The 21,099-nt window shown below is 38.8% G+C and overlaps 1 protein-coding gene across 14 annotated transcripts in view; it reads right to left on the bottom strand.

The window, feature by feature from the left end:
* Positions 1 to 21,099, bottom strand: part of rims2a (regulating synaptic membrane exocytosis 2a) — an 830,253-nt gene that overhangs the window by 156,137 nt on the left and 653,017 nt on the right. For all 14 annotated transcript variants that reach the window (XM_052023914.1, XM_052023913.1, XM_052023904.1 and 11 more), the window contains 2 exons: positions 19,345 to 19,451; positions 6,400 to 6,572 (listed from right to left, as the gene is read on the bottom strand). In XM_052023914.1, the coding sequence (XP_051879874.1) occupies positions 6,400 to 6,572; positions 19,345 to 19,451 (280 nt within the window). The remainder of the gene's footprint in view (positions 1 to 6,399; positions 6,573 to 19,344; positions 19,452 to 21,099) is intronic.

The raw sequence follows: 21,099 nt of genomic DNA, 5'->3' as shown, positions 1-21,099 counted from the left end.
GATATTGATAGGATGCAGAGCTGGGCTGACAAGTGGCAGATGGAGTTCAATCCGGAGAAGTGTGAGGTGGTACACTTTGGAGGGACAGACTTCAGGGCAGAGTACAGGGTAAATGGCAAGGTACTTGGCAGTGTAGAGGAGCAGAGGGATCTGGGGGTTCATATTCACAGTTCACTGAAAGTTGCCTCACAGGTGGATAGAACAGTTAAGAAGGCCTGTGGGATGTTAGCTTTCGTAAATTGTGGGATTGAGTTTAAGAGCCGCGAAGTGATGATGCAGCTTTACAAAACTCTAGTTAGACCACACTTAGAGTACTGTGTTCAGTTCTGGTTGCCGCATTATAGGAAGGATGTGGAGGCGTTGGAGAGGGTGCAAAGGAGATTTACCAGGATGCTGCCTGGATTAGAGCGTATGGAATATGAGGAAAGGCTTAAAGTGTTAGGGCTTTATTCACTGGAAAGGAGGAGGATGAAAGGAGACATGATAGAGGTATATAAAATATTGAGAGGAATAGATAGAGTAGACAGCCAGCGCCTCTTTCCCAGGGCACCAATGCTCAAGACGAGAGGGCATGGCTTTAAGGTTATGGGTGGGAGGTTCAGGGGAGATGTTGGGGAGGTTTTTCACCCAGAGAGTGGTTGGTGCATGGAATGCACTGCCTGGGGTGGTGGTGGAGGCAGATACATTGGATAGGTTCAAGAGTTTGTTGGATAGGCATATGGAGGAATGTGAGATAGAGGGATATGCGGGAGGAAAGGGTTAGATTGTGTGAGGGTGGTTTGATGGACGGCACAACATGGTGGGCCAAAGGGCCTGTTTTGTGCTGTATGGTTCTATGGTTCTATGATTAAATACAATCTTTAACTCCTTCTACTTGACATGGTTAGATCACTTTTCCTGTTGGGTTTTGTGCCTTACAGAGATACATGTTTTTTGTAAATGCTGTATCAGTTCTTTAAACATTAGCCATTGTTTGTCCATTATGATTTCTTTTTTCCAATCTATCCTAGCCAAATCATATCTCATACCTTCATGGTTTTCTTTCATTAGACTTAAGACCCTCATTTTGGAACGAACCAAATCACTTTCAATATTCTGTTATGATCCATCTTCTGTAAAAGCCCTTTAACTAAAAGATTATTAAGTAACCCCTTTCTCATTGTACTATACTGGACATAAAATAGCCTGTTACCTCATTTATTCCTCAACACACTGATATGGCCAGCCAATTTTATGAAAAAAGAATTGTTAAAGAAAATGAAAGACTTAACATATGAATTGTGAAGGTTATGCTTTTCCTGATAGGTTCCCTGTGTATCTGACATGTTAATACACAGAGAAGCCTAAATATGCGCAGTAGGATCCAATAATATACAATATATGCCAGGTGGCTGCTTCAGTGATCTTCATTCTGGCATGTGTGGTCTACACATGGCGTAAGCTACATGCTGGTGACAGGGTGGCGCAATAGTTAGTGTTACTGCCTTACAGCTCTAGGAACCTGGGTTCAGTTCTGACCCCCAGGTGCTATCTATGCTGTTTGCATATTCTCCAACTGCATGGGTTTCCTCCAGATGTTCCAGTTTCCTCCCACCATCCCAAGGACACACACTGGTAGATTAATAACAAAAATAATCAAAGGAGAGTTGATGGGTATTGTGCGAGAGACTAAGTTGCAGAGGTACAGAGAACTATGGATAGGGAGAATACAACTAATGGGATTGCTCTCCAGGGAGCTGGGATGGACCCCTTGGGCAAAAATCCGCCTCCTATGTCACGTTGACTCGAAGTATAAGAAAAGCAAGCCTTCAGAGTGTTTGTGAGGCCTGCTTCATCATTACTTAAATGGGACATGCCTGTGTAGGTCCCACTCAGTGGAGACGTGCTTGGAACCTATCTCAGGTGCTCCTTTTTGAGTTAAAAACTCACCCCTTGCAACAGATCTTCCCTAAACCTCTCAAACCATCACTTCTCCATAAATATCCAGCTACAACTACCTCTTCCCCGGTTTCCACTGGTGGCCAATCATACCCAACATTCCAATGATGCCTGACCTGACTCTCTAATACGCAAGTTCTCTCCATCTACACCTGCCTTTCTTTCGTGACCTATAAATTAATCAGCAAAGAATTCACCACATTAATTGCCTAAGGACCAACAGATAGCACATTATAAGAAAAACTTCCTTTAGGCTGATATACACTGCTGATTTAATAGATATGCTCAAGTGGCAAAAAGACAATCTCTAGGCCAGAGAGTTTCAGAGGACAGAGTTTCCCATTGTGCTATGCTCCCTATTTGGAAGAGCTTTTCAATTATTCCCACTCCTCAACTATTTCTTCATAGCTGTGTAAATATTTAGTTTTCAACTTCTGGAAATTGGTGACTGACTTTGCTTGCACCAATCTTTCAGATAGTCCACTCTAGCTAACAATAACTTGCAATATAAAGTAATTTCTCTCCAGTCCTCTTTTCTTCTTTTGTCAATTGTCTTAAATTGTTGCACTGTTTTAGCTGCTGAATACTTAATGAAACAGCATTATGTTTCATATTCCAACCCTACTGGGTATATTTCAAGTAACCAAATTGCCTTTGTAATAACTTGCAGCTCTGTAGTGTAATATTCCTGAAATATTTTGATTCTGTCTGTGATAAAAGTAGCAAAAAGAGACTGACATGATCTCTGATCATCACCACAAGAAATATTTTTGCATGTTTATAACTGCCACCAGGTGACAAGGTATATTTTTTTAGTATCATCTGGTAATAACTGTGAAAGGATAGTCATCTACTCTGAGCACTCTGGCAGGGCCACCAAACTTTGAGGGAGTGCATGACAGAAGAGCAGGCAGTGACTTGTCTTCAAATTTCACTTCTGCCCTTGTGATAAACATCTTTCTATTTGTTTCATGAATAATACAGCCAGGATTGGGATTTGGCCAGCTGTGATTAAACAAGTATCTATTTTGTGACACAGGGAGCAGGAACATCAATCTATAGCACAAGTATTTCTCTTGTGTAACACACTGTTTAATTATAAAGCTATATTTACTACCAATAAGTGAATCAGCTGACAATGATCATGGTAGCGGGAAGCCAATTCCCACTAGCAGTTTGGAACTTTGGATTTGGTACTTCCCAATGTCAATCATCTGGCTATCTGTATCTGTAGCCATTTTTCCCATTTTATATTATTCTATTAGACTATGATTCTGATGTTGGGCAGCGGGAAAGGATGGTGGTGAGAGGACACGATGTTTCTTAATGTGGTCTACAAAGATACACTTTTGTGAAAATAACCTCTGAACCACTCTACAATCTTTAGTAAAAATCATTCAACAGCATGATTATTCAAAATTTTCCTTAATGGTCTTGAAACTTAGAAGAGAAACTATTCATCTGTCCAATCAAGATAAACTGCTGCATGTGATCATAAGCAAAGAGCTAAAAGGGACTCAAACAGTAAAGATCATTTGTTGCTACATTAAATAGCTAATTATCACACAAACAGAAGGGAATTGCTTGGGTCCACACAAAGGAGGGCAGTGAGGTATTAAGGGATGGGATCTTTTAAAGTTAACTCTAAGGCTATGTAAACCAACTACATGGGGTTAGACTTTACCTGACATCATTTTCAGAGTATCGCCTTTGCAAATCCTCTTTTTTCCTTTGTCTTTTCCCTGTCTCCTCCTCCTCCTCCTCCTCACATTCCTCTTGTTCACATTCCTCTTGCTCTTCCTTTGGTTTGTTTTCTTGCCCCAAGTCCTCACTATCCTCTTTATTCTCACTGGGGGTTATTTTTTCCTTCTCCCCTTCTTTCTTTATACCCTCTTCCTCCTCTACCTCACCCTCCAACTCTGCCTCTTCCTCCTCCCCTTCTTCCCCTCCCTCTTTCTTTTCTTCTAATGCTTTTGACCGCCTGAAGATCAAAATACATAATAATGGAGGCATGCAAAACAGAATAAAACAAAAATGAAATTAGTTACAATTAAAGGAATGAAAGGTTTCCAAAAGGAGAAAAAACTGAAATTAACAAGTAATCAAACTATGCAATAAAGAAACATTGCCTAGCATAAAATCACAGACAGTTCAGAATAATTCTTATATGCTGTCAACAATTTCTGTGTATTTTTATACCAGATTTAATTAGGAAACAAACCAAAAATATTTGTAAATACCATTACAATATTATTTTATAAATTTATATTTCAAGAATAACAGTTTTAGTTATACACATAAATACAAAATATATATTAACTATTGACTGGCAGTGCTGATGTCCCTAGACCAGAATTGGGCCCTAGATCTTCAACAGCTTAGTTTTTCATTAACCTGATTTTTAAATATTGGTTATATTAACACAAATTTTTGAATTCATCCAACAGGCAGTAATCTGATGGAGCAGATCACAATCCCATTGTAAAAAGAAACCAAATCTATATTTATGAAAGAAACCCTTCATACCAAGGATGAATATCCCATTGACCTTTAATTTCTAATTCTGCTTTCACCTTTAAACATCTTTTATCCATGTGGTATTTTGTGTATGCGAGGTTCAATAATGTTACTAAGAAAGCAAGAATACACTGAAATTTAACAGACAAAAGAAAGTAATGAGTTAGAACTAATGGCAGCATTTGCTTTGGCGCTGTTCAGACAAACTGACCAGCAATAGTTGTTGGAAAGGTTGATTACTCCACTGATACAGAGTAGGTACTTCAGTTAAGAAGTAGCTCTTTCATTGTAAATTCTTCACTAACATTGTGGTATGTGAAGAACTTACGAGATGTTTTACATTACTAACAATCCTACTAATATTTATTGTATCTGCGAAATATAATAGAGGAAGAGCATAACAGGTTTGATAAGGCAGTATTTATGTGCTTAAGAACTGAATTTTTACTCAACTGAATGCCTTTACACTCTGTTGATTTATTTATGCCAACCCAGTAAAATCACAATATGCTCCTTCAGAAGAAAAATTGAGTAGATCTTCCCATTATCATTCTCTCCTCCTAATTTCACAGTTATAATTTAGGTTCATCAGTAAGGGGAAACATGAATCTGAACAAAATGAAATTGCCTTTGCCCTTTTGGCCTTCTGAATAATAGCATGATAAAGATGTGTCTCTTGCATAAACTAACGTCTTTGGAGTGGGGATTATAGTAGTATTGGGATGGTGGTGGTGCTGGTGATGGTGGTGGCGGTGGAACATGGGTAAGGAATAAGAAAAATCTTTGTTTAGGCTGGTTGCAAACAAATAAGCTTTTTAACTTCCTCCAAAAGAAATCTGGAATGCATTAAGTCTTCAACATGTCTATGACAATTCTTCATGCAAGGAGTTACTGAAATAACATGTTGTTTTACTATTTATTTTATGTTTTTCCAATGAAGGATGTTAGTAATGCTGGTTTGATTTACAAACTGGTTAATAGAAAAATGCAAGATCAGTTTACTTTTAAAATGATGAGACATTGGGAATCCAGAATTGAGTACACCGGTAGATTCAGTGCTCTGAATTTGCCAGTCCAGGAATTCTGTATTAGATACTGCCTCTGTGGGAATCTCAGATTTACTGCCGTTTAAATAGGTAAATGCTGGTGGATTTGCTCAGAACTGCAAGCATAGGCTAAAGAACTAAAGAAACACAGCTCATAATAATTAATGTCTTAACAAGGTAGATGTTGGGGAGTTGACTCCAGGCTGGGGAGTCAAGGATCAGGGGGTTAAAGTCTTAAAATAAGTAGTTAGCCAATTAGAAATGAGATGTGGAGACATTTATTCACTCAAAAGATTGTGCAAAATGTAATTCTCTACCCTCAAGGGCTATGAATTTCTCTGCTGCTGGATATATTCAAGACAAACATAGATAAACTTTTACAAAGGTAATCAAAGGATATTGATGGAGGCAAGGGAATAGTGCAGGAAATTGGGGTTGAATTACTAGATTAATCACCTCATTAAATGTTAGAAACATCTTAAACACTGTCCTAATCCAGCTTCTATTTCTTACGTTCTTTTGAAGAGTGAGGCATTTGATGCAAGAACCTGTTTCTAAAGCCATACTATTTAACGCATTTGTTTTATTGTGTAAACAATGTTGCCTAGTGCATATGACTATGCTATTTACTGCGCAGTGTCTTTGTTAGTTCTGATGACATAGCATTGCCATATACACGAGGCAACATTGTTTACCTCAAGCTTAGCAATAATGTTATAATGCTGAGGTCTATGAATGTTTGAAATGGCATTGTTGTATAAATGAAGCAACATTCCAAATATAAAACTCATTTAAAGTGTAAGAGTTAAAGTCCTATCTCATTAATCAAACTGTTTAAATCTGAAATTGGTGAATTGAACAATGTTCTGCGTAAGATAATACCATCACTGGGTCTCACCTGATCTTCCTGGTTGTTCGAGGATGCTCAGATTGCACAGACATGTAACTTGTACTGCTCATTCGTGAAGCACTACTCGTCCTTGATACCGCAGACACATCACTTACATCGCTGTCCGATGACTTGTTGGAGATATTATCTGATCCGCGATGAGTGTCCCGTCCCAACCGATGCTATTAAAAGGAAATTATATTAATATCTTTAATCATTAAAAGTAGTCAAAGATAAAACTGCAACTTAAATATTCAATGAAGAGACTACTTAAAGAAGATCTATGGTGCAAATATAAATTGAATCCTGGACTGGATGTTCTCATTTTTATATCATGCTGATAATAAGATTTAGTCCGATTTTAACAGAAGACAGGTTGAGAGCTGTCCAAGGCTTCGGTAAGGTGATATCCATCTGACCTTAATCTGATCAACCTGCAGTCCAGGAAATTTTAACTCCCAAGCTTAAGTGTTTTCAGCCATCTTCAGTGAGAAATATTAAGTAGCTGATTGATTCTAAAGTACCACTGTCATATAAGCCAATAGCTTTAATTTGATTCACTCTACAAGATATCAGAAAGTGGCCGAAGGCCATGGGGCCCAACAACATCCCAGATAATAATGCCAAAGAATGGTGCTCCAGATTAGCCAAGTTGGTCTTGTATAGCAACACACAGTCAACTACCCAGTAGACTGTTCAAACCCTGACCACATAATGCAGGACAAATCCAGGCCATCAGTCCTCTCCCTATCATCAGCAAGGTAATAGAATATGGTATCAACACTGGGTCCACAGACATTTACTTACCATTAAATTATTTGCTGATGCTCAGTTACAGTTGCACCAGGCTGCAACTCCAGATGTCATTAAAGCTTGGACCAAATACTTAGAAAGTAGCTCTTTGCCAATGTGAAGTCAGGGGCATCAAGGCAGCATTTAACCCCGTGTTACAGCAGAAACCCAAGTAAAATTCTGTCAGTGGGAATCAAGAAAAGAACTTTCCACTTGCTGGAGTTATAGTCAGCATAAAGAAAATGGTGAAAGTTAATCATTACAGCTCCACGACCTGTGACAGGAACTCCTCAGGACAATGTCTAGGGCCAACCATCTTCAGCTGCTTTATATTTAACTTTCTTTTTATCACATGGTAAGAAGTTGGAATGTTTGCTGATTTTTCCAGAGTTTTGTTTCAGTCACAACTCCTCAGATAATGAAGAAGTCTGGGCCCACACAGTAAAACTGGTAACATTTGAACTTATCTGGTAAGTATCAATATATGTTTGCACTACACAACTGCCAGACAATGACCATCTCCTGGGAGAATCCACACATATACTCTTGACATTTAATGGACTGCCATCACAGAATCCTTCAACATCAACATCCCAAGGTTCACTATTGATTAGAAATTTCATTGGACCCGCTTTGGTCAGAAGCTAAGTATTTTGCATTGATTGTCTCACCTACCCTGACTCCTCAAAACTTTCCATCATCTACATGGCAAAACTCAGAAACATGATGGAATACTCTCCACTTGTCTGGATGGATGAAATTCCAACAACACATAAGCAGCTTGATACCATCCATTCCAAGCATCTCACTTAATCGGGACCTCATTCACCATCCTAAATATTCACTCACTACAATGACAGCTGTAGATACGTGGACATAATCTCAGCATGTTTCCCTGCAGGATATGCGCCATCCTGACTTGGAACTATATCATCATTTCTTCATCACTACTGGTTCATGATACAATCGTCTTATCTCACCATATTGTAAGAATACCTTCACCATACAGGGTGCTGAGGTTCAGAAAGGCAGCTCATTGTCACCTTCTTGAGGGCAATTAGGAATGGATTATAAATACCACCTTATCAGTGAAGTCAAGATCCTGTGAATGAATAATAAAATAATAACTTCTGCACACTTGGTACCAATCAGTTGTTGAAAGCTTGTGGCAAGAGCTCCCTGGTTTGAAGAGGGCAGAGAGCATTCTAGCTAGTAGAATAGAAGAAAACCTCTGTCAGTGGGAGACCAAAGATTTTAATATGGATTCTGGAAAAGCTCTCAGGCCTTTCCTGGTCTTGAAAGAAATTAAAATTAACCTTCCTTCCTGGTGCTTCCAGCTCCAACCCTGTTGCCACTGAGTTTGAACAAGCAAGGAAGTCACCAGAAATTTCCTGATCATGGCTCAGATTAAGAGTGTAGTGAAAATCCAATGTTATTTTCAATGACCTGTTTGCTCATGCAAAGAAGAACCATGGTGCCTCTCGGTGGATATCTGCTCAATTCTCAAACTGAGCAAGTTAAAATTTGTGTGTGATGTCAGCTGTTCAGATAAAGAAATTCCTTTTTTTTTGTAGTCATGTTTACTAACAAACTTATAAGTTTAGTTTTCTCATAAAACTGTTTCTGGGATAGACGCACTAAGTATTTGCTTCCCATCCAAGGCCACTGTTGGACTTGAGATGGAGAAGGACCTATGACCACATTGATAATGCCCTGTGGAATACACTCCATTACAAGCTCAGCCAAATGCCACCTCCTTGAACCCTAGAACTCATTTGTTATCCAGGAAAATATTAAAGAAAAGTTAAGCCGATGGTTCTGTTAGTGTTTATGTTTTTTTGGCACACTTTAAATCATTATCGCCATGTTATCAGAAGAGTCAGATGTAAAAGTAGGATCTAACAGGGAGTCTGCATTAGTTAGCCCCTTATTAGCAAGATTTTTGGTTCCTGCTTGGATAATAATGCAAGTGCAATGCAATTTCATTGATTCAGTGATGACCATTTAAAAATAGAACACAGAATTTAGAATAGTACAGTGCAGGAACAGGCCCATCAGTTCACCATGCCTATGCTGACCATGACGTCAATCTAAACTAATCCCATATGCCTGCATATGCCCCATATCCCTCTATTCACTGCCTGTTCATGTTTCTGTCTAAATGCCTTTTAAACGTCATTTCCATATCTTCCACCACCTCTCATGGTGGCATATTGCAGGCACCTACCACTCTCTGTGTAAAAAACCTGCCTCACTTTGACCTTTCCCCAAATCACCTTAAAGCTATGCCCTCTAAATATTTGACATTTCCAGCCTGGGAAAAAAGACTCTATCTACCCCAGTAAGGTCTTTCATAATTTTATAAACTTCTATCAGATTGTCCCTCAGCCTCCAAGGCTCCAGAGAAAACAATCCAAGTTTGTCCATCCCTTCCTGATAGCTAATACACTCCAATCCACTTGCACCCTAAGATCCCTCTGTACATCAATGCTCCTTAGGGTCCTGCCATTTACTGTATACTCTCCTCTTACACTTGACCTTCCAAAATTTAACACCCTAAACTTATCTGGATTAAGCTCCAACTGCCATTTTTCTGCTCACATTTACAACTGATCTATAGCCTGCTGGATCCTTTGACAAACTTCCTCACTATCCACAACTCTAGCAATTTGTGTGTAAGCTTACTAATCAGCCCACCTACATTTTCGTCTAAATCATTTATTTACATCACAAACAACAGAGGTCCCAACATTGGTCCCTACAGAACACCACTGGTCACAGACCTCCAGTCAGAATAACACTTCTCTACCACTTCCCTCTGTCCTCTATGACTAAGCCAATTTTGAACCAATTTTGAATTTTGAATCTACCAAGTCTCTATGATCCCATGTGCCTTAATCTTTTGAATGATCCTACCATTAGGGATCATTGTGTTACCAGAGTACCATTGTGTTGTCAAATGTGTTACCAGAGTCCATATGGGCAACATTCACAGCCCTAGTCTCATCAACCATCCAAGTCACTTCCTCAAAAACCCAATCAAAGTTGTGAGACAGGACCTCCCCTATATAAAGCCATGCTGATTTTCCCTAATAATTCCATGCTTTTCCAAATGCAAATAAATATCATCCCTAAGAATCTTATCCAGTAATTTCCCTACTACTGATACAAGGTTCACTGGCTTATTTGTTCCCATTACCTTTCTTAAATAAAGGGAAAACATTGGCCATTCTCCAGTCTTTCCATGATCTGCCTAGACATCTGCTCCTTTAGTTCTTGCTGGTTATTGGGAGGCCTACAGTATAACCCCATCATAGTGATTGCACCTTTCATGTTCCATATGGCCTCAACGGATGAGCCCTCCAAGATGTCCTCTCCAAGTGTAGCTGTGGCATTCCCCCTACTCAGCAGTTCAACTCCTTCATCTCTTTAACATGCCTCTCTATCACAACTGAAGCAGCTGTACCCTGGAATGTTGAGCTGCAGATGGTAAGGATGGCAGCAAAGTCTAGAGTGACTGATGGCACCAAGATCATTTACAGCCAATCCTTCTGATAATGAAGCCTCTGAGCGAAAATGATACGTTAACTACTAATCTTTAGGCCTTAGGATACTATTTGGAAATAATTAGAACAAATGGTTTGCAATGCCTTTGGACAAACATTTCTCAGGTTCCAACTGATAACATTAGGCCTGCCTTACCATTCATCATTTGGAATAAGTAAAGTACCTATTCACACCTGATAACAGCTCATATGGCAATAATGCCACCACCAGTCCTTGAAGAACTATCGCCTCTTTCAAAAAAATATCATAAGGCAGCAGTATTTTGTGCACACTATGGTGAAAGGATACTCCCTAGGTCTTTTTATTAGGTATATTTCACTTTGTCTTCCTTGTGCTCCTGTTCTACCTATATTATACCAATACAATAATCCCAAGCAAGTTTGTCACCAAAATCCGAGACCTAGGACTCAACACCCCCCTCTGTATCTGGATTTTTGACTTTCTAACAAACAGACTGCAATCAGTGAGGATAGGCAGCAATACCTCCGACACAATTATTCTCAACACTAGTGCCCCACAAGGCTGCGTCCTCAGCCCTCTACTCTACTCCCTATACACTCATGACTGTGTGGCCAGATTCTGCTCTAACTCCATCTACAAATCTGCAGATGATACTACCGTTGTAGGCCGTATCTCAAACAGCGATGAGTCAGAGTACAGGAAGGAGATAGAGAGCTTAGTGGAATGGTGTCATGACAACAACCTTTCCCTCAATGTCGACAAAACAAAAGAGATGGTCATTGACTTCAGGAAAGGGGGCGGTGTACATGCACCTGTCTACATCAATGGTGCTGAGGTCGATAGGGTTGAGAGCTTCAAGTTCCTGGGAGTGAACATCAACAACAGCTTGTCCTGGTCAAATCACGTAGATGCCACAGCCAAGAAAGCTCACCAGCGCCTCTACTTCTTCAGGAGGCTAAAGAAATTTGGTTTGTCCCCTTTGACTCTCACCAACTTTTACAGATGCACCATAGAAAGCATCCTATCTGGATGTATCACGGCTTGGTACGGCAACTGCTCTGCCCAGGACCGCAAGAAACTGCAGAGAGTTGTGGACACAGCCCAGCGCATCACGGACACCATCCTCCCCTCCTTGGACTCTGTCTTTACCTCTCGTTGTCTTGGTGAAGCAGCCAGCATTATCAAAGACTCCACCCACCTGGGACATTCTCTTTTTTCTCCTCTTCCATCGGGTAGAAGATACAGGTGCCTGAGGACACGTACCACGAGACTTAAGGACAGCTTCTACCCCACTGTGATAAGACTATTGAACGATTCCTTTATACAATGAGATGGGCTATGACTTTACGATCTACCTTGTTGTGACCTTGCACCTTATTGCACTGCACTTTCTCTGTAGCTGTGACACTTTACTCTGTACTGTTACTGTTTTTACCTGTACTACATCAATGCACTTTGTACTAAGTCAATGTAACTGCACTGTGTAATGAATTGACCTGTACGATCGGTTTGTAAGACAAGCTTTTCCCTGTACCTTGGTACAAGTGACAATAATAAACCAATACCAATAATATACAAAAGTGTGTAGTCAACCCTGTGACAAGAACACATCAACACATGAAGAGGAAACAAAATGTTTTGCTGCCTGAAATTGATGAAAGGCAACTAGCAGCATTCTCCCAGGTTGCACAGTTTTGTTTCTCCAACTGAAGTTGAAGTTCTGATTTAAGATAGCAACTATTGTCTGTCAAGCTCAATTACCTTCTGCCTTAGAAATTCCTGAAAGTAACATTTCCTCTTTCCTACTTGACCTAAACTAGTAAGAATTTGGAATTAATGGTAGAATTTTTGGGATAACAATCTTTCTCTGGTTCTCCTCTCATTTTTGGAGATATCACCTTTGAGTTGGTGCATTCGATCAACAGAAATGCTAATGAAATTTAGTAATTATTTCAAAAGGTTGCAGTCTTGGCATGCCTTACCAAGCATCTAAAATTCTGACCTCTCTTGCAGAAATAAACTACTTTTACTCAAAAAAAAATACGCAGATCTTTGGGCTCATTAATGCCCTATCTGTTACCAGCCAAGTTTCACATTAGCCTTTGCTGCTTTCAGCTTACACTTGATGTAACACGGAATGAATCGATTTAGTTAAAAACTGGCTTCTGTGATGGTGGGGAGCTCAGGAAATGCTGAGATGGGTCACACACGTTGCTGCAAATGCCTCAGCTTTGTTATCTGTAATTGAACATTGAACTCTATCATCGACAAGGTTTGTCATGGAGTCTTTTCCTCCTTTTACTTATTTCTGTAACTGGATGTAGCAGGATTACAGAGTTTGGTCTGAAATAGTGCTCATGGGTTCAATTAGCCCTGTCGAAATATGTTGCTTTGATTTACCAAGCATGCATTCATGCATTCTACTTTTATCAGGTTAGGATCAGGTTGGTCCCAAGGACGGTAGAGTGAGGAAAGTGCTGGGCTTAACGTTACAGATTGTGGTGCAACATAATTTTCTGCCTTAAGTGCATCACTGCGTTTGCAACACATATAGCAAGTTTAAAGTACATCTTTAGGATAATTTGCGTTCTTCCTCTCAAGAACTGCTCATCTTAGAAGAAACTCCAAATAGTTACTTAGAAAACTGTGCTCCGATCACCCTGAACTTCTACACTGAGTGTACCAAAATACCACCATTGCAATTGAATTCATCAGGAAAGTATGGTCAACCCCACCCTGCTTTCAGGTCCCACTCTAAGCTGGATCTGAGACTTGAATTGATATATAAAGCTGGTGTGTTACATCACATGGTTGTTCAACAACATTTAAAAGCCTCCAATTAATCTAAATAATATTTCAAAGGAAACAGAATCGTTCTTTTGCATTTGTGCACCTTCACTTCTGCAACTGAAAAAGGCATAATAAATCCATCTGAAAAAGATTTCCTGAGTGTTTGTTGGTCTCTGTGGTTATCCTATTTACAGTCATGGCAGATTGCTCTGTTTTTTTTACCTTAATTATGCATGGAAACAAGATAGGATTGGAAATATGATACCGTTCATTGAGGGACTTGATTCAGTCCGTTGAACATGAGTGAAGCAGGGCTACAATAACAAGGGAAGTAGCCATGTGGGAAATCAAAGTAGTTAGAACAAAGACTGTGAATGTATTCAATTGCAATGGCCAGGGCAATGGATATCTCCACAAAAATTAAATTCCATGCTATTTGTTATCCTTTTGTCATAACTCAGCAATTTCTAATTCTAAATATGTTAAGCTTGAAACTAAAATAACATATAAAATATAAAAAACATTAGCATAAATAAATTAGCAAAAATAAAATGCTGAAAATAATGAAACTCTTAATCAAAATCAAAAATAGACAGATACATCTCATTCATGCTGGAGTTAACCAATGCTACCAAATGTATTTCACAAATATCAGATGCATCTGAGAAGATAGAAAGAAATAATGGAAAATAAACAAAGAATAAAAACTCAAGAGAAAAAGAAAGAAAAATGAAAGAAAAGGAGAGTACGACATAGAAAGAAAGAGACAAAGGTAGGAAGAAAAACATTGATATAAATAATAGAAATATATAAAGCATTTCTTTCAGACTGTTGAAAAGCAACGCTAAAAATCTGAAATAAAAATCTTCAGTTCTGATGAAGGATTATTGACCTGAAAGGTTAACTCTATTTCTTTCTCGACAGATGTAGCTTGACCTGTCGAGTATTTGAAACATTTTCTGTTTCATTTTGTTTAGGCTGTGATGATTGGTATATGGGCAAATTCACATAATAGTGACACAGTGTTCCTTCTACCCGAACTATTTGCCAACCATGCAGTTGAGGGCACCCAAAACAGAAACTGTAAAAGCAAGATCTGTCTGTTTCCTCAGGGAGTACAATAGTTATAGGTTTGAAATTTACCACTGCTTAGAACTTTTAATAAATAAATCAAATTCTGACAAAACAAGCTCAAAGTTTAAAGTTTTTTTAAGGATAAAACACACATCAAAACATCAGACTCTTTCAAAAACACACCTGTTCCTTAGAAAGATTCTTTCTAAGGAACAGGTGGGAGAAAAGCTTGGTGTACGCTGAAGGTTAGTTAGGTGAATTCCAGGAAAAAAATGAAATTTAGAGTCCCAGATATTGATTTTGCTCAAGGAATTTCCATTTTTTTTAAACTAACAACTTGATTCCGTGGAGTATGTGGGGTAATTGTGAAGATTATCTGAAGGAGCTGGCATGGATACAATGAGCAAAGTTTAAACTCTGAACATCTCCAGTTCTGTTGCAGTTTTAGAATATCATAGAATTATAAATTGGCAACAGCACAGAAAGAGGCCCCACAAGTCCATGCTGACTAACTGAAGATTTGAACCACTCCAGTCTGAACCAAGGTCACCTCGACCCCATTAATTGAATGGCAGTGTGCATATGCAAGAATTTAGAAATAGACCTTTAAGCGATTACCAGATGTTCACTGAACCATCTGAGATGATGGGCTTTATACTCAACATCAGCAAAAGAAGGATCCTGTGCCAACCTCTCCCAACCATACAACAATCTCCTTGAACAATTAAGGACCAAGACTAAACCCTGGAAATGTGGTACATTTTCCTTACCTCAGAATCACCAATAAAATTCACTAATGGCTTCAATGTATAATCACAACCTTTGGCCATCTGAGAAAAAGGGTGTTCAAAGTCAAGACCTCAAACCCTGCACAAAACTCATGGTCCACTGAGTAATAGTGATCTCTGCCCTCCAGTATGCTTCTAAGTCTTGGATTACCTCAGTAGACACCTGAAAGCACTGGAGAAATAGCAAAAAATCTCAGGTCCAGAGTAAGCAGTAGAAGGAACAAACCACCTCCCAAACTATCCATCCACCTGCCCTGCCAAGCACTATCAACCCCTTCTGTGCCAAAATCTGTAGGATGGTCTCACCAGACACCTGAACGTCCTTTGAGAAAATCATGAATGAATCTAGCTCTAGTACACCTCAGGTAATGCATTCCATATGCTGAACACTTGTTGTTTTAAAAAAGAACACTTTTAAATGGTGTCCTCTGATTTTTGACTTTTATACCAATCGAAACAGTTTCTCTCCATCTACTCTATCTAAGTCGTTCATTGCTGCTGGGTCTAAAGCCTGGAACATCCCCACCCAAAAGAATTTGGGAAATACATTTACCAGAAGGACTGCAGCAGCTCACAAAGGTAGCTAAACACACCTTTGCAAACAACATTATGAATGGGCAATAAATGCTGGACTTGCCAGCAATGCCCAGATCTCATAAATAAATGTTAAAATTAAAATACCTTCCATGGTAAACACAAATGCAAGGAATTCATTTCGAACTTCAGCCATTCTCAGCGTTTCCATATTGGTCTCCATTTTGCTCTCTAAGTGGCAACATTGCTATTTTTAATACCTATTTACTTTCAAAAAACTTTGGGTTCACATTTATAATAAAAATGATGACAAAGGCACTTAATTATGTCTATGTCTATAATGTAATTAAGGAAGGGTGCCAGCAACATTGATACATAGAATTACAAGGTACTTGTGTTAACAGTCATGAATTAAACAAGACTAAGAACAGGGAAGGAAAGAACATTCTGAAAATTACAGAGATTACCTGTACAGGAAAATTACTTTGAACATTAGTTATATGAAATGGGACCATTAGAGTGTGTCACAGTCAGAGGCCATCTAGCTAACAGTGAATACAATGTAATCTAGTTTAAATTAATTATATAAAATGTCAAGAGCTAGTGTGAATGATTTAAATAGAGACCCATCACAGGCAAACTGGGAAAAGAGTTATGCAAGGTCAAGTAAAATGGAGCAGTGGAGGTCAGTCTGGGAAAATAATGTATAAGCATATTCCTTTGTAAGGCAAAGGCAAAGCATCCAAAGGTGAAGCATCCCAGATAACGAAGGGGTAAAAAAGCAAAATTAAAATAAAAAAAGGAGGCTCAAGACAAATATCCAGATGAGGGTTCAATAAACAACAAGAAAAATTGTGGTACATTCAGAAGAGAATAAAAGAGTTAAATGAGTCAGCAAGGTTGGAGAAAAGGTTAGCACACATAATTAAACTGAACTCTTTAAAAAATGGATATATAAACTATAAGAAATTAACTAGAAAAGAAAATGGCCTATAACAGAGCAAATATGACATTCTGCCTTAAGTATTAAATGTGAATCTTTGTAAAATAAAGTGATACATAGGACTTTTGGAAAATATGGCATTTATGGGAAAATGGTAGTAAGTGCCATGATGACAAAAGAAATTGTGAAATGTCCATTCACTAAAACATCATTAGTGAATAGATGTTTTTAAAATGTGGGGTGGCTTTCAGTGATGTTTTTCAAGAGTCAGTTTTACCTCCATTACACTGTTCAATTCTTTAAAAAACACACGATGTTCTCATTATTCCTGAGGGACAGGGCCACAGACTTCTCAAGGATATCAAAAATACGTGGATATAGCTAAGGTCAATGGTGATGACATCAGGCTAACATTTAGAGGTCACCCCCTCCATGGATATAACAACTGAAATGCGAGTTTCAGCGTGTATATTTTATCCCTGCTTCAACAGCAAACCCATACATGTTCCTGACTTGAAATGTTTCTGACCCTGACCCCAATTCAGCCACACACCTGGCCAACACTCCAGACTCCAGTTCTAGCTGTGAACCTATCCAGATTCCTGACCACCAGTGTTCCCAACCCTGACCCTGGCTATGGCCAGATACCAATTATTGATAATTCATTTCTTGCCAGCATAAGTCATCAAATGCAATCCAACTCATGACAAACAGGATTCACTAGATACCAGAAGAGTGGGCTTTGTAGGAATGCACTATATTTCCCAACACTACCAGTAATATAACGCTAGTACATGGATCCACAGTCAATGTATAACGAGGTCTTAGTGCAGTCCAGATGAGGAAGAGCATTATAAAGATTTGAGCTGTTGTCGAACTTTCACAGATTTAGATGGTGATGTAGATAGCCAACTTGAAACAGACAAGGACCAGTGGTTTCCTAATATTTTTTACTGAGGGCCCACATCCTTGTCCCATTCTCCACACTATAAATACTATTTTAATTGTTAGCATCATCTGGCAACTCCACTCTAATTTGCACCCTTTCCTCCCCCACTTGACTCCATTTGCCATTCACTCCTCCTTACTGGATCTACTTACTGCTTGCCAGCTCTTGCTTCACCCCTTCCCCCTCACTCCGTACACTGACTATCTCCCCTCTACTCTTTCAGTCCAGATGAAGGGTCTTGACCTGAAACATCAAATATCCATTTCCCTCTACAGATGCTGCCTGACCCGTTCAGTCTTTCCAGCATTTTCTGTTTTTGTTTGAAAAGTTAGGACTGTTCATCTTGGAACACAGAAAGCTTAGGAGTGATCGAAAGGAGATTTTCAGATGATCAGTTGATAGCGGAAACAAATTTCTCTGATGAGTCAGTCAATAACCAGAGATCACATACTCAAGGAGAAGATTTTTGCTTAGTAGATCTGGAATGCTTTACTTAAAAAGATGGTAGAATCTGACTCCATAAATAACTGTACAAGTGGAAATGGACAAGTATTTGATGATGAGAAACATGCAGAGTTATAGGCAAGAACATGAATATGTAACAGAGCAAGACTGCTCTTTTAAAGAGCAAAAGCACAACTGGCCAAGTGGTCTTTTCCTGTAATTTTGGCTTCTATGATTTAATGTGCATCCATAAAAGGAATATAAAAAGTTACTCAGCCACATGAATATGAAATTCTAGGTTCATTTTGCTGACTGAAACTAGGATAGCACTGGATGTTAGAGTCAGAGGCCCTGGAGGAAAAGTAATAATAAAACAGACCATGGGTCCTGCTCCCAATCATTTCTACTACATATACATATACTTCCATCATTCACTCCATCTGCCTTCGTTCAAGGTTATTCTTCAGCAATTCCACCTTCCAGTAGTGCCATAGCATGAGCAGAAACATCTTCCCCTCTCTCCCCTTAAAACATTCCAAAGAAACTCTTTCCTTGCAACCCCTGGCCCACTTTCAACCACCTTCAACAGTCTTCCCATGCCATCTTTCCATGATCCTAAGCTTCTTATGGTTTACCATCTTAAGTCTCCATTCCCACTTTCTGGGATTCTTGTCTAACAAAAGTTTAAGGAATTACACCTCAGCATTTGATGACTCACTTTACATCTTTATGAACTCAACATTGTGTTCAACAATTTCACATTCTGATTTTTCCTGCAGGAACCAAGTCTCCATGTTTTCTTTCTTGCTCTGTTACCTTTCTTTTTTACCCTGCACATCTAAGCCTTCTCTCATTTAATCCCTCCTGACTTCTATTTTGATCTTTCCTTATCATCTCCATGATCTGTTTCTGTACTTCTTCAAAACACTGGAAAACTGAAATGCTCATTCTTTTTATATAGATGCTGTCTGATTTGTTGAGTATTTTCAGCATTTCTTGTTATTATTATGATGAACAAATTGTGCTTTCCAAAGCCAAATTGTAGCTTATGCAAAAATTAGTTAACTTTTGCTTTGAGTGTCTTTTGCGAAAGGAGGGGATTTTGCACTTGCCTTAGAATGATATTCCTGTTCCAGCCTGGAATCTGATGCTGCTACCTGTTTGTACTTGTTCATTTTCATTTTCATTTGGCGAGTTCTTTCTTCTACATCCATTGCACCTGTGGAAAAAGATCCAAATTAAACAGTCAACATGGAATTGGCATTTACCTCTCTACTCCTTTATTGGCCTTGGCACATGTAAGACACTGCGTTTGAGATGGAAATTGGTTTGGGACTTGGACAAGACTCTGGGGCAGAAATTCATCATCAGTTGCACAAAGTAAATGCATTATCCCATTGTATGCCATTTCTGAAATTTATCCATCAATTGAACCAAATTTCAGAAGCAAAAAGTAGCGTGCCGCAATTTCAAAGTTGCATGTTCAGCATAGGATGTGGAAAACTAATTTTCACCCCTCAGGTCGATTTGACTCAAAAAGATTTTCATTCAAGACAAAAGAAGATTTACACAGTTAACACTGGATTGTGAGCTGGATATTAGTATCAAAATTGCTTTGCCTCTTTAATAAAAGTAATTTACCTGCTACAGAAATAACATTAGGGAAAAATTCAAAAGGTAATATTGCAGTGCCAGAGCTGTTATAGATGATAATTCCTTATTGGCTTTCTATAGTTCTCCCAAAGATCAACTAAACAATCAGAAGTTACCTGTGCTAGCACAGCACAGTCAAAGATCCTACCATCTACACAATAGGATTCAGTGTCATTTTACATGAAAATTAACACAACTTTTCTTTGGGTGTTTACCCTTAGGGAGAAATCCTGCACATGCTGCTATGGCTGAAGTCAGTAGGATGCCACAAATTAATGGAAACATTCTCTCTTAGCTGTCTGCCTTGTTGTAAATAGCCATCAATCTATTTTGAATTGAAGGCTGATTGAAAATATAACCACAGCTTTATTATTCTATCGGCTTCAGTTACTGTTGCTGCTGTCATGCAGTCATTTGTTTTTCAAAGACCAACCATATTCTTGCCAGTCCCACCATCCCCACCCCACATCAAGTTGTTGGCAGGATAGAGAAGTGACAGGCATAAGAAGTAAATGTGACCTCTCAATCCAAAGCTTTTTTTTGAATCAGAAAAGTGTGATAGAAGTAGGTTCCTGCCTAATTTGCTGCTACTCCTCATGCATTGCATCCACCTTTTTCCCCAAGCAATGTGCCATACCTGATCCTGTGTCAGTGGAATGCCATTATAAGGAGCTTTACTATACTCACACTCAGGACCAGTATCGAATTAAGTGCTACATGAAAATGGATAATCACTGATCCCAGCTATCTATGGGTAAACTTTACAAAGAAAGTCATTAAAAGCAGGCTATCTTTTTCACCTCTGCTTGGCAACAGAACTCAAAATAATTGCTACAATAAACTGTAACTGGCTCACCAAGCTAAATCAAGAACATTAACCTTAAGGGTGAATTATGGCATTGATCATTTTAGATGTAATACTTGAAACACAGGACATTTTGCACGATCCTACCTTGTATGTCTTATATTTTGCCTCAATTTGAAAACCAACTATTTTGTGTGAAAGGTTTCAAATGTGTTCCTTTAGAATTTGAAAATGTTTATGATCTGAACTCAGAGGCAACTTTACATGCAGAGAAACAGGAAGAGATGACGTTGTTTGGATTGTATAAGGGTTCAGTAATTGGATTTAATTCCCTTAAAAACCATTCTTTAGTCTGGCTAGATTCCAGTATTTAGGGCCCATGTAGGGTTTAAATCCCAAATTCCTAGAC

Source organism: Pristis pectinata, chromosome 9, assembly GCF_009764475.1.
Source record: "Pristis pectinata isolate sPriPec2 chromosome 9, sPriPec2.1.pri, whole genome shotgun sequence".
NCBI classification, from domain to species: domain Eukaryota; kingdom Metazoa; phylum Chordata; class Chondrichthyes; order Rhinopristiformes; family Pristidae; genus Pristis; species Pristis pectinata.
This window is presented reverse-complemented; position numbering and strand designations above follow the sequence as displayed.